We start from the raw sequence: 15,296 nt of genomic DNA, 5'->3' as shown, positions 1-15,296 counted from the left end.
ATTTCTGGGGCACTTTTAGCTCTGCTTTAAGGCTAGGTGACTTAGCAGTGAAATAAGAGACAACTAGAGGTAGCTCTATAAGCTGTATTACACACACACAGAGTCCCCTTAGAAATCATCATCAAAGTCGTGTATTCACCAAGTCACAAGATGTCGCTTTCCTACTTCAAGTATTTGAAAACAGTAAAGTTGAAATTCCAAAAGCATGTTACAAGAAATGAACCTGAAAAATTGAGAGGCATCTTATGTTTCACATAAGCATGTTTGCTTGACTCATGTGAATATGGATGTGACAAACATGTCTCACCGTATGCTCTGCTTGATTTTGGAAAACCATCCTGGACAAGCTGATATAGTGAAACTTCTCTAAAAATGTTGTTTCTGTGGAAATTGTGGATTTAGCTCTTCCTTTAGGATCAGTACTCATTGGAAAAGACTCTTGTAGCCATTTTGCTCTAAATCAGGATTTCTCAGCCTCATGACTAGTGACATTTTGGGCGGGATAGTTCTTTGTTGTGGGAGGCTGTCATCCTATGCATGGTAGGATGTTTAGCATCTCTGGATGCCAGCAGCACACTCTCCAAGTTGTGACTACCAAAAATGTCTCCAGACATTGCCAAATGTCCCTTGGGGGCAAAATTAGCCATGATTGGGAACCATTGCTCTAAACTAAAGCATACTTCTGAGAGGGAAAAAATCTCTTTGGGCCTAAGTTTGGCGTTCATACAGCAAAAACTATAAATCCAGGCATATATTCCATCCGTTTGGTCTTACTAATACCAAAAAAAATCCAGTGTGACTCAAATTTTCACCTTTGAATTTATTGTCTTGGGGAACATATAACAAAGTCTATGTTATATAAGAGAAAGAACAATAGACTGAGAATTGGGAGAACTTGTTTCTAGTCCTGATTTTGCCACTAACTAGTCCTGTGACATTGGATAACTTGCTTAATCTCTCTGGCCCTCCATTGGTTTTTCCATTTGTTAAGGAAAGTACCTGAGTAAATTTTCCAGTTCTAAAAGCAAAGACTGTGAGACACACAATTTGATGCCACCACAATAGTTGATACCATGGACTTAAAAAAGAAAGCTATGGGGGCTGGCCCCGTGGCTGAGTGGTTAAGTTTGCGCGCTCCGCTGCAGGTGGCCCAGTGTTTCGTTGGTTCGAATCCTGGGCACGGACATGGCACTGCTCATCAAACCACGCTGAGGCAGCGTCCCACATGCCACAACTAGAAGGACCCACAACAAAGAATATACAACTATGTACCAGGGGGCTTTGGAGAGAAAAAATAAAATCTTTAAAAAAAAAAAAAAAAGAAAGCTTTGTCCTAGAGTGAGGCTTTGTATTAAGCCTCTTAAGATCATTTAACTTCATTTCCTTGAGCACCAAAGATGTGTACCTGCAACCCAATTGTTTTGAAAGTCCATAGAAACCTTTGGAGTAGTAGGTGGCTGGAAATTTATCTCTTGATCCAGAGGTGCAGCTACTGTGTTTAACAGCAACGGAAAGGCCAGAGAGATCAACGTGGCCAGTGGGGAAGACATTGCTCTCATTACACTGACTGTTACTAGAAATCTGGGATTTGAGGCGATACGGTGACAACCACCGAAAAACTCCCAACTCCTATGCTATACTTTGACCAAAATCCTGAGTAAAATCAGCAAATCTTAGATCTTACAACTTTGTTTGGGAGTTGTGGTGCATTTAAAGCCATGACAGAAAAAAGTACTATTTTGATTACCTTTGTAAACACAGGAGCTGCAATGATAGGTTTTCCATCCAATCCTTGCAAATAGTTGGTGGGGCTCTGACACTGTTAGAAGGGAACCAACAATAGATTCATTGTCACTAAAATTATAAGATGCATAGATAGATGGATAGATGGTTGGTAGATAGACAGATAGATAGATATAACAAATCTACAGAATTTGGTGTATGATATTAATCTAAAACCAAAGGACTGATGTTTTCTAAGTCTATGAATCACACACTTGAATTTTTAGACTGAATTGATTGTACTTATTTCTAGAAATACAATATAGAGCTATGTCATTAACCCTAAACCCCTGAAGTGGTTCCACAGAACTCTTGGGGCTCCACAGAACACAGTTTGAAAACTACTGGATTAGATGTGGATTAAAATGTGACCCCTCTGCATTACTAAATGGATTAGGTAAGTAACTCTGCTTAAAATGTTTGAAAAGGCTTTAGATCAATGTATTTAAATATATTTATTGATGATGGATAAATATGTCAATAACATATTACAAATACATTTAGATTAGTGTGATTCCATATTTTTAAAAGCATATGCATACATATATATTCATAGAAAATGCCTGGAACCATCTGCTGGAAACTATCAACAGGAGATACCTCTGAGGAGTGGAACCATGACTAAAGTTTTTATTTAACATACTTCTGTACTTTTTGAATGTTTTTAAAATAAGCATGTATTATTATTATCATCATAATGAACTTGAAGGATGAGAGCCTTTAATGCTTTCTAAAAAGCAATTCATGGTTGCTCCATCTTAGAGACTAGAACTCTTTCCAGCTCTGTGAAACTGAGTTTCATGTTGTCCTGGGCCAGTATGAGAGCTGGCAGTTCACTGTCTATGTAATCAGTGACCTTCATAAAGCTAGAATATCAGAGATTAATTTGTGAAGAGTTTCTTTTCCTATGAAATTTGCAGATGAAGCTACAGAATATGTTGCCAAAGTGATAGGAACCACTGATACCATACATCAGAAGTACAAAGTGATTATCAGGATTGTGGAAATATGTTGCCCAAGATCGTTATGAAGTTGCAACGGAGGAGAGCACAATCATGCCATACTAGATGGTCATGTTCACAGTGACTGCCTGTCACAGTCAATGGCACCTTTGTTTTACTTAGATTCTTGTACCTGCTGGATGGTTGACACACTGGGCTTGGCCACCACATGCTGGGCTTGGGGTACTGCTGAAGGAATGGTTGCAGAGGTAGTGGGAGGGGATGACACCTCACTTGGCTTCTGGATTCTGGGAAATGATTAAAATATAGATTATAAAACAAACCTATCATTGTGAAAATTCTTCCAGCAAAGCTAGTAATGCCATCACTGCTCACCCCTCTGGTTGAAGGGCTTCCACTCTTGCTAAAGACACCAGTCCCCAGTCACGTCAGGAAGCAACAAAGCACTGGACTTGAAGGGACCTCGAGGTCTGGGACATGGGCCTCTCCCCCATAATCTGTGGGGGTAGATGACCGATAACAGGATGGGCTTCCCTTTTGTCTGGATGTTACCTCTCTCTGCCTCAACTCCCCTGTCTCCAAAATGGAGAAATAATAATCCTGTCTCATAGGGCTTTTGTGTGAGATGCTTAGACAAGTGCATGATATCAAACTATTTTATATATATCCCAGGCATCTTTACACAACCTTGGAGGGGAAAAGGGACACCCAGTAACGACAGATTCAATTTTTCTCCAGCCAGGCAGGATGGGGTCTCAGAAGCAGAATTATGAGTGATAACAGAGACAACCAGTGTCCCCAAAACATCTATTTTCTTCTTCTACAATAATAGAATCCCTGATTTCTTTACATGGCTACTCTAAATAAAGACTACATTTCCCAACATGCATTGAAACTAGGTGTGGCCACATGACTACTTTCTGGTCATGAGATATGAGTGATAGTGATGTACGTAATTTAAGGGAGATGACTTTAAAAGGAGAGCAGGGCATACTCTTTATTCCTTCCAATCTTACACTAAGAAGATGAGGCCACACCTTAGAATGAGATAAAGCAGAAAGCTAGAAGCAGACAAGAACCCAGTGGAATGTGAAACCATTTTACCAGCCAAATTCATATTTATACATAAATGAGAAATAAATACCTATCTTACTGAAGTCACTATTATTTTGGGTCTCTATTACACACAACTGAAGCTAAATCCTAACTTCTGCCAGTAGTTTTAAAGAAAATAAACAAATGAGATATTTCTTGCTTAAGTTTGCATATCAAAATTCATACCCATTAGGCTTGTAAGCCATGTTATGAGAGCCTTGAGGAAGGAGTGATGAGTGTGCAATGGAGAAGGAGTTAGAACTTAAGTGGGTTTTGAAAGATAAATAGGAGTTTGCAGGCAAATGAGACTCGCGGTTTACAAGAATTTGAGAAAAGCTGGGTGTTTAATACTAAGATAGTCTTAAACGATTTGAGACTATACACACACATTATAGCGTGTCAGGTATTTCAAAAATTAATATTTGACTTTTTAATACTCCTTTTTATGGGTTGATGAATTATTTTACATGAGTTAGGGATTTCTGTTTTTTAATAGAGAAAACGAAAGCTTGAAAAATAAAAAGGAGATAGGGAACTCCTAGCAAAGTGAGCAGCTTGAACAAAAGGTGAGAATGAACTGTACATTGTCTGAGTGAGATGGCAGCAGTGTAAAGAGCCTGAGGTGGGAGGAAGGAGGAGGAGGCAGGAAAGCCTGGCTGCTACTCTACTGAATAAGGCTTTGAATGCCATGTTAAGTTTCTTTAAAAGTGTTGTTGTTGTTGGTTTTGCGTTTGATTTTTATTTTTGCATAGATAATAAGCTTTTTCAAGTCAGGAAATGATAGGATCACATTTATCTTTTAAATAATAATTGGTTGTAGTCTGGAGACTGTAAAAGAGAGAAAAAGGCTGGAGCAGATAGGAGAACCCGTAAGAAGGTGCCTGGTACCAAGAGGTAGGAAAGAAGAGGAATTGAACCAAAGTGCTGTGAATGATAAGGAAGAGAAACGGAGAAGTCATTTACTCTGGTTATGAATTTTCTTTCTTTTCTTTTCTTTTCTTTTTTTTTTTTAAAGATTGGCACAGCACCTGAGCTTACATCTGTTGCTAATCTTTTTTTTTTCTTTCTTCTTCACTCCAAAGCCCCCCAGTACATAGGTTGTATATTCTGTCGTAGGTCCTTCTGGTTGTGCTATATGGGACGCCACCTCAGCCTGGCTTGATGAGCCATGCCATGTCTGCGCCCAGGATCTGAAGTGGCAAAACCCCGGGCCGCCGAAGCAGAGCATGCAAACTTAACCACTTGGCCACAGGGCCAGCCCCTGAATTTTCTTATCAACACTAAAAGCTAAAAGCAAATTATCATTCCAAGGTAGGCATACACAAAGGATTTTGAAGAATAAGACCTGATTTCTGCCCTTTAGGAATTTACTCTGTGTAGGGGAGGTCAGAATACTATGCCAACAGTTAACAGCTCTTCAACTAGTCTTCCAAATTTTGCCATTTGTTTTAGGTAATCTCAAGGAATGGCTATTGTGTCTGCTCCCAGTTTCCATGCGTTTTGTCCACAGCCTCCTCTGTCTGCAATGCCTTTCCCTCCCTTGTTTGGGGGTGTCCACCTACTGTTCTTTTAAGAATCAGCTCAAAGTCATCAATACTGTGATGCCTTTCCTGATCTCTCTTTCTCTTCCCAAGCAATCAATAGTCCTTTGTATCAAATCTTATACATCCTGCACATGGTTAGATCATAATCTATTACACCTTATTACTCTTTTGGTTTATATGTTTGGCATACACTTTTTGCTATATTTGATATATATTTCCCTCTACTAGACTTGAGTCTTTTGAAGGCAGGAAGCATCTGATTTTCCCTAATACCTATTGCATCTAGTGAAGTGCCTGGTGCAAAGTAAGTGCTCTGTCAACGACTATGGAAAGTAATGAATGGATGGATGCAACCCTGTTCAGTACTTAGTACAATTGTTTAGCAAAAGGTTATGACTTGCCCAGATCACTCTGTATAATTTGGAATCACCAGGTTTTCTGTTCTTGTGAGTACTGTTATTCGTCAGAAACATAAATTTTTCGAACCACTGGGGTTATTTGTTTTTCACTCTGTAGGTATAAGTATGATGATATTTCATAGGTGATATCTCATTTTTAAAATATTGGAAATATTAACGTGAACCTGCTACGCAAGACTTAAGCAAAAGAAGTAGTGTTTTCTCCAATCTGCTCAAGTTTTTTTTGAAGTCACACCCTGGAGCCAAGTTCTGCTAACCAATTAGAAGCTTTCTGGGGATCTGAGGATGCTAAGGCTCAGAGATAGAAAGATAGAAAATTAGAATTACCGATTCATCTCTTCCTTGTTAGGGTCCCCTTCTGAGTCAGAAGAAGAAACCCCTGGAAAAATAAAAATAAAATAGAACATTTTTAAGATGAAAATTTCTTAAACTGCCTCCTAGGCACTTGAAGACGTATAGAATGTTAGCCCTAGAAGTGAACTCAGTGATTCTCTACCACCCAATTTTGCAGATAAGGAAATAGACTCTAAGTAGCTGAAGGACTTGCTCAAAGTCACATGGCTAGTTACTGACAGAGTTTAAATTAACTGGCCCATATTCCAAGTGTTCTTGTATGTAAAACACCTGCTGATGCCTGTGGACTAACAGAGCAGTCCGCAGACATGCTGTGTGTGGCATCCAACATAAATCCTCTTGCACTTGGCCAACACAGATTAAATAAAAGATGGGATTACACTGGATTCCGAACATTGTAGGTGTAGGTGGATGCTCTTCCTGCCAGTCCTAATATTAACAAGTCACATTTCATCTCGGGAATGGGGGTGTTTGAAGTTGTTACCACAAAGAAAAAAATCAGCAATCCAATCTCAGCACTGTTAGCAGAGCTTTGATCCCGGATTTACTTCTCAAGATAGTGAATTCCAGGAAGACACAACAGAGCTAAATCGGGAGGTATTTACTGTACTCGAAAAATCTGAGGATAAAAACATACAACACATTTCTATTCATGCATGTATTCAATAAATGTTCATCAAATACCCACTATGTACTTGTTACTAGATAAGGTATTGGAAGTAGAAAGAAAAATGAGACAATCCTTATCCCACAGTCTAGTTGGTAAATGGGCATTTATACCACAATAATCCAATATTTAAGTGCCAAAACCAAGGCCTCCATAAGGTATTATTTATGATAAAAGTGCTAAAGCATAGTATCCATAAAAAGCCTCAGAGGATGAGATAAATAGCAACAGAAACTTAAGTAGCTATATAAGGAATGTAAATTGATTTCTTCCCTAAAATTAGTCAGACAAGTTTGGTGCTGATGTAAACGCCTTTCCAAGGCTCCCAACGGTCTCACTGCCCCTACACTTGACTCCCTGCAGCATATGCTCAACCAGGAGCCAGAGTGACCCTAGTAAAAGCTAAGTCAGATCACGTCATGTCTCTGTTCAGAATTCTCCAGAGCTTCCCATCTCTCTCAGAGTAAAAGCCAAAGGCCTTGCAATGACCTGCAGGGACTTACCCCAACTCCATGAGGACAGAAGTTCCTGTACTCAGGACCCTCCTGTATCTTTTATTTTGCTGTTCATCATCGTATCCTTTAGTAAACTGGTAAACACAAGTAAGTGTTTCCTTGAGTTCTGTGAGCCTCTCTAGCAAATCAATCAAAACTGAGGAGATGGTCATGAAGACCTCTAATTTGTAGCCAACTTGGACGGAAGCTGTGGGTAACCTGGGGAACTACTACTTGAGATTGGCATCTGAAGTTGGGTGGGCAGGCAGGCTTGAGGGACTGAGCCCTTAACCTGTGGAATCTGATACTATCTCCAGGTAGATGGCATCAGAATTGAATTAAATCGTAGGACACCCAAGTGGTGTCGTGGAGAGTTGCTTGTTGTTGGTGTTGGAACCCTCCCCCAACAAAACACACATTGGAATTGGTGACCGGAACCATTTAATATACATAACATATTACAGTAGTCTCCTCTTATCCACAGGGGTACATTCCAAGAAGCCCCAGTGATGCCTGAAACTACAGATAGTACCGATCTCCACATGTACTTTGATTTTTCCTACACATACATACCTTGATTTATAAATTAGGCACAATAAGAGGATATCTGAATTGCCAGTATCACTACTCTTGCACTTTAGGGCCATTATTAAGTAAAACAAGGGTTACTCAAACACAAGTGTAAGATACCATGACAGTCAATCTGATAACCCAGATGGCTACTAAGTGACTAACGGGTGGGTAGCATACACAGCATGGGTATGCTGGACAAAGAGATGATTTACATCCTTAGGCAGAGGGAGTGGAAAGGTGTGAGATTTCATCAAGATATTCAGAACAGCACGCAATTGAAAACTTACGAGTTGTTTATTTCTGGAATTTTGCATTTAATATTTTCAGACCACAGTTGGCTATAGTAACTGAAACTCTGGAAAACAAAACTGTGGATAAGGTGGGACTACTATATGTATTTTACTTATTTATCTCATTTATTTTCTGTCTCTCCCATTACAACATAAATTCCATCTGTCCATGAAACTAGGGATTTTTTTTTTTAATGCTGAGGAAGATTCGCCCTGTACTAACATCTTTTGCCAATCTTCCTCTATTTTTTGTATGTGAGCCACTACCACAGCATGGCTACTGATAAACAAGTGGTGTAGGTCCATATCTGGAAACCAATCCTGGGCCACTGAAGCAGAGTGCACTGAACTTAACCACTAGGCCATGGGGCCAGCCCCTAGGGATTTTTGTCTACAGTAATGTGTCGCTTAATGATGGAGATATTTTCTGAGAAATGCCCCATTAGGCAATCTCACCATTGTGCAAATGTATTTACACAAACCTAGATGGTATAGCTTACTACACATCTAGGTTACATGGTATTAATCTTATGGGACCACCATTGTATATGTGGTCCACAGTTGACTGAAATGTTGATATGTGGTGCATAACTGTATTTGGTTCTCTGCTGTATTCCCGCTGCCTAAAATAGTGTGTGGTAGAGTAGGCCCTCATAAATATTTATTTATTATAACTATATGTCTTACTAGTAAGTACCATGATCTAAGAGTATTTTGCTTTACCTTCTATATAAATCTCAGCAGAAGTTGAGTCTGTCCCATAGATGTTAGAAGCAAAACAGGAATAGCGTCCTGTGTCTTCTTCAAAGGCTTCAGCAATGGTCAGTGAGTGCAGATTTCCTGCCTGGATGATGTGAATGTCTGGGGAATTTTCAAGCTCCTTGCCTTCACAGTACCACCTGCGAGGAAGGGAATATTGGACATGACTGAAATGTGAGAATTAATAACATAGATGGCTCCAGGTGTTCCCGAAGAAGAGAACTGTGACAAACGTATTGTCAAAATATTAAACAATCCACTATTATGATACAATTTGCTTGTAACAATGATAAAAGCTGGCAGTATTCAAATCACATTGACACTTTACTCAGGAAATTAGAAAGTGGCTCCTGTTAAGAATGATACAACTGAGAGAAGATGGATGAGAAAGCAAACACAGCTAACTATGACAAGCAGAATCTTTGATATGAAACTTGGCTTCTCCTAAAAAAAAGATTTACAGCTTTCCTTAATACACATTAAATAAGTGCTACTTTAGCTTATTTGGAGAGAGTCTGAGGGATGTTAAAGGTTTGTGAAATTGAGTGCACTCATTCCCTACTATCAAAATGCATCTGACCTAGCTAAATAAACTTAATTTGTTTGGTTACTTGAGTCATCAGAATAAGAAGGTTGGGTCATATTCTCCCAGGAGTGGCCCAACCCTGGCGAATAACCTAAGTGAAGTATGCTATGGTATTTTATTTTAAATCTGTAACTTAAAGTTAGAAATTTTTATTACAACATGGTTATACATGTTAACTATGTTAAGGAATACAAAATAACCTTTTGTCCAAAAGTTTACACAAAATAACACATAAAATAATGTTTAAAATGCAGAGATGTGTGATAAGAGAAATAGACATTAAAATTATATGGAAATATCATTTCTCATGTAACAGATGGCAAAAGTCTAAAAGTTTGACCACTCTCATACACTGCTAATAGGAATGTAAAATGCTACAACTCTATGAAAGGAATATGGCAATAGCTGCCAAAATTATAGATGCATTTAACCTTTGACACAACAATCCCACTTGTGGGACTCTATCATGCAAATATACTTGCATATACACAAAATGAAAAATATACAAGTTACTTATTTAAATAAGAAAATATTGGAAACAACCCAAGTGTATATCACTAGGAGACTGATGAAATAATGGAACACTATGCAGCTCTAAAGAGGGTGAGAAAGATCACTGTGTACTGATGAAGAAAGAACCCCAAGATGCATAGGTAAAATTTGAACAGTAAAGTGCGGAATAGTGCATATAGAATGATAACTTTTGCATAAGAAATGTAGGTGTTATGGGTTGAATTATCTCCCCCAAAAAGATATGCTGAAGTCCTAACCCCCAGGACTCGAGAATATAACTTTATTAGGAAATGGAGTCTTGGCAGGTATAACCAAATTACAATGAAGTTATTAGGGTGGGCCCTAATCCAAAATGAATGGGATTCTTCAAGAGGAGGAAAACTCCATGTGGAGACAGAGACACACAGGAAGAATGACGTGTGACGACAGAGACAGAAATTGGATGCAGCCGCGAGCCAAGGAATGCCGAGCATTAACAGCCACCACCAGAAGCTAGAAGAGGCAAGGAAGGAGTCTGCCCAGAGTCTCAGAGGGAGCAAGGCCCTGCTGCCACTTTGATGTCAGACTTCCAGCCTCCAGAACTGTGAGACGGTACATTTCTATTGTTTAAGCCATCCAGTTTGTGGCACTTTGTTACGTAGCCCTAGAAAACGAATAGAGGGGGCAAGAAATAAGGTCTATTCATATTGTTTGCATTTGCAAGAAAGAAAGAAAACTGGAAAGAATGAAGTGAAAATCAAAAGCGGCTACCTATTGAGGATGAGGGGAAAGCAGACTGATGAAGACAGATAGGAGTGTGATGTCTCAGTGTACCTCTTTTTATATTGTTTCCCTTTTTTGAAATAATAATTATTAATCAACATTGTAATAAAAAGTAATTAAGTGGGGAGGTGTTACGACTATTCAATGTCAAAAATTAAGCAGTCTTGGCAATTGCTAATCTTTCTTGCAGTTTCAGATTTAACCACTCAGCGCTTTAATCCCTCTTTCCCATCATTTATAAAGCAGCATTCTGGAGCACATTTAAGAAAACTCACCTATTCAGCTACTTCCCAACAGTCGAACATTCCTCTACTGTTCCATAAATATGTCATATTCACCCCTACATTCAAGTCTCTGCTCACGTTTTCCTCTTCATATGAGATTCCTTTCCTCTGCCTTTTAGCTACTGGAAATATAACTCATTTATCAAAGTTTGGCTCAGATATCACCTCCTACACAAAGTACCTTTTACCATCAATTCTCAATGATTGTTACTTTCTCTAACTCCACTTTTTGAAAACCTGTGCTATGTCATGAAAGACCTGATTATACACTATCTTTTATTATTCCCTATTTTGGGAATTTGTCTTGTCTCACCAATTTCGCTGGATTTTGGTAAGTTCTTTGAAGGTAGGGACTGCGCATTATATGCTCTGTAGCGTCCACAGTACCTAGCACAGTTCTCTGTACTCTCTCTGTTGGCCATCTTATCTCATCCCATAGTTTCAAGTATCGCCTCTATTTGGGATAACATCCAAATCTGCCTTTCCAGCCCTGACTTCTGGACTCCTTCTCTCATCACTCTTCTTTCACTATGTTCCAATCTCATTGGTCTTCTTTCTATTCTGTGAACACATTAGCTATCCTCCATTAGGATTTTTGTGCTTCCTGAAATCTTCTTCCCCCAGACCTTTACAAAGATAGGTCCTTTTCATCGGTCAGGCCTCAGCTCAAATGTGACCTCCTGAGAGAGTCTTCCCTGATCCTCTTCCGAATATAGTCCCCTTATCCTCAGATGCTCTATCTAATTACCCGCTTTTGTTATCTTCACAATACTTACTACTACCTGAAATTATCTTATATACATGTTTACTTTGTTACTGTTACTCCCCCCATAGATTGAAAGTCCATGTGAAGACCTTAGTCTTTTTTTTTTTTTTTTTTGAGGAAGATTAGCCCTGAGCTAACTGCTGCCAATCCTCCTCTTTTTGCTGAGGAAGACTGGCCCTGAGCTAACATCCGTGCCCATCTTCCTCTACTTTATATGTGGGACACCTACCATAGCATGGCTTTGCCAAGCAGTGCCATGTCCACACCTGGGATCCGAACCAGCGAAACCCAGGCCGCCGAAGTGGAACATGCACAATTAACTGCTGCGCCACCGGGCCGGCCCCGAGAAGACCTTAGTCTTATTCACCACTATAAACTTAGCACCTACAACAGTGCCCTGGTACAGGTAGAAAATATGTGTTGGGTTTGTTGAAAGACCAAATGATGGAAAGAATTGATTGTTAATATTTTGTGAGTATTTGTTATTCGCTTCAACAAATTCTATGCCAGTCTTTGATTTGATGTGGCACTAGCAGTGTGTGCAGCTGCTTAAATGGGTTCATAAATCTCCCAAAGCATAAATCTCAACAAGACCCCAAAGAGCTTGTGTGAACAAACCCTCAGAGCATGTATAGTTCCAAAAACAAATAGTGGGCGTTCAGTCAAACATGACATATTGAGCACATGCGTTAACCTTTACGTCCCTCCTGAAATGCCTCTTAAATTAGAACAAAGGAATTTTAAAATGGTATAAAAGCACAAGGACAAAAAGAATAGGTAGGGAGACAACAGCAAGCCTGAGACCTCAAAAACTTTCGGAAGGTGGAAAGCAGACTGAGGAGTCAGGAGAGTAGAAAAATCTGAAAACCAAGTGCCTACTTGGGGGTGTCAGCGAAAGAAGCCAGTCTTTGTGGCAGAACCCCAGCAAGTTTTAGGATTTGGAGACACAAGTGCGGGGATGTGGAGACACACTATGGGGGAGGATACACAGAGCTTAAAACAGGGAAACTAATTTCAAGTTTGGAAAATGAGCATTTAGATCCCCACAGCAGGTCACATCCTCTCTTCAGAGCAGTTTAGAGGATGTCCTAGGATGAAGGCTGAGTTGCCAGATGTCTGAACAGCTGGTCCGTATTGGAGCAAGAGGAAGAAGGGCTTCAGGAGAGACTTCCCTAGGGAAAAACAGATGGGCCTGGTGGCTTAATTGCATGAAACAGAATATTTAGTAGATATTTTACAAATGTATTGGAGAATTGAGACATATTTGTGATAGGACCACAGAACTAAGCACGTGAGAAAACAAGACAGTAATCAGCTCCAGGTCAAAATAAAAAGTTACACAAGCAAGAAAACATTCATTTTACCCTTCTGGGCTTGGCCGTGAATAATGCTTATATAGTAACAAAAAGGTAAACATTAAATATTTTTAAACAACAGTATGATATGATTTTATTGAGGCAACGAAGGAAGGAACAATGGAGGTGCTCATTTAGTGAGGAGTGCTAAAACCCCATCTTCTGGAACAGGAAGTCAATAGAAAATAGCTAACATCAGCATACCAAGCAACAGGGTGTAAGCATTTTGAAGCAATTCTCGAAGTATAGTTCACTTCCTGTGAAGACAAAACTACTTTCATATAATACTAAGATATTATTTGCCTTTTCACTGTGTTGACATTTACACCGATGGTGAAAAGTGACAGTGGGTAAAATTGCTGGTGTTTTTGCAGCACAAATTAAGGCAGGGTCACAAAACTGACTAGTGGTCATGTTCTTCATCACCATGCTCACAGATAAAATAAAAAAATTCAGGGGCCAGCCCTGTGGCTGAGTGGTTAAGTTTGCACGCTCCGCTTTGGTGGTCCAGGGTTTTGCTGGGTCGGATCCTGGGTGCAGCCATGGCACCACTCATCAGGCCATGGTGAGGCAGCATCCCGCCTGCCACAACTAGAAGGACTCACAACTCGAATACACAACTACGTAGTGGGGGTTTTGGGGAGAAGAAGGAAAGCTAAAACATTTTTTAAAAAATTCAGTTCACTTAAAGATGTCCTTAATGAAGCAGTAAAAATCACGACTTTTATTAAATCTCAACTTTGAGTCCATGTCTTTTTAACATTCTGAGTGGTGAAATGGGAAGTAGCATAAAGCATTTCCACTGGATATGGAAGAGCCCTTGTGGTTTTTTTGAGTTGAACTAGGCACTTAATGCATGAAAGAATATTTTAACGTGAAAGAACAACTGACAAATTATGGTTATTTAGACTTGGGTATTCGGCAGATGTTTTCTCCAAAATGAAGGAAGTAAGCCTGTCATTTCAAGTAAAAATAACTGATAACATTTGTTGCCAATGAAAAAATTTGAGCTTTCAAGGAAAAATTAGAGTTTTGGAAAACTTGTATTTCCACAGTGAGTTTAGGACTTCCCAATACGTAAAGACTTCTTGATGAAAACAGTGACGATGTTAACAAATGTGGGTTTTTAAAAGATTATATAATAAAATGTGTCAGTATCTGGTAGATCTGCATTACTCACTTTCCAAATGACCAATGTGCGATGTGATCTATTCAAAGTTCAAGACAGACAGAGTTTTAGCGTAGAAGAGTACAGAAGTTCATCGGAATGGTTTCAGACTTCACATTGCAACTAAGCTTTAAGAATGTACTGTGAGTTGCGTTTTGATGTAGTATCAAACAAGAGTAGCCACGTTATCTGAAAAGGCTATTAAAATATTTCTCTTATTTCCACCTACATATCTGTGGAAGGCCAGAATTTTTAAATTACTTTAAATTACTTCAATCCAAACAATGTATTACAAACCAAATGCAGAAGCAAATATGAGACTCCAGTTGTTTTCTATTAAGCTGAACATTAAAGACATTTGCAAAAAATGTAAAACAATGCCATTCTTCTCATTAAAAAACTTGGGGGAGGGCAGGCCCTATGGCCGAGTGGTTAAGTTCACATACTCTGCTTTAGCAGCCCAGGATTTTGCTGATTTGGATCCTGGGTGCAGACAGTACTGCTCATCAAGCCATGCTGAGGCGGCGTACCATGTAGGACTAGAAGGACCTACAACTGGAATATACAACTATGTGCTGGAGGGCTTTGGGGAGAAGAAGAAAGGAAAAAAAAAGAAGAAGATTGGCAACAGACATTAGCTGAGGTGCCAATCTTAAAAAAAAATTTTTTTTTGAAAATACAGTTGTTTTCCATAAAATTATTTATGTTAGTGTGTTTCTTATTGTTATTTAAAAATTAATAAGTACAAAACTATTCAAAACATTTCTCAGTTTTAATTTCTAATATGATAGATATTAGATATTATATCTAATATTATAGATGTAACTCACATAGACAAAACTTCTTATGGGCCTCAATAACTTTTAAGACTGTAAAGGGGTCTTGAGAACAAAATTTTTGAGAACCACTGGCATTTTATCTAG

General features: G+C 39.0%; 1 protein-coding gene across 7 annotated transcripts in view; it reads right to left on the bottom strand.

Annotated features, from left to right (window-relative positions):
• MYPN (myopalladin) overlaps positions 1–15,296 on the bottom strand; it is a 102,297-nt gene that overhangs the window by 48,083 nt on the left and 38,918 nt on the right. For all 7 annotated transcript variants that reach the window (XR_011422810.1, XM_070225954.1, XM_014733228.3 and 4 more), the window contains 4 exons: positions 8,904–9,079; positions 6,130–6,181; positions 2,917–3,031; positions 1,748–1,819 (listed from right to left, as the gene is read on the bottom strand). Coding sequence is in view for 6 of the 7 variants with exons in the window: in XM_014733228.3 (XP_014588714.1) it covers positions 1,748–1,819; positions 2,917–3,031; positions 6,130–6,181; positions 8,904–9,079 (415 nt within the window). In the remaining variant the exon portion in view is untranslated. The remainder of the gene's footprint in view (positions 1–1,747; positions 1,820–2,916; positions 3,032–6,129; positions 6,182–8,903; positions 9,080–15,296) is intronic.

Source organism: Equus caballus, chromosome 1 (genome assembly GCF_041296265.1).
Source record: "Equus caballus isolate H_3958 breed thoroughbred chromosome 1, TB-T2T, whole genome shotgun sequence".
NCBI classification, from domain to species: Eukaryota; Metazoa; Chordata; class Mammalia; order Perissodactyla; family Equidae; genus Equus; species Equus caballus.
This window is presented reverse-complemented; position numbering and strand designations above follow the sequence as displayed.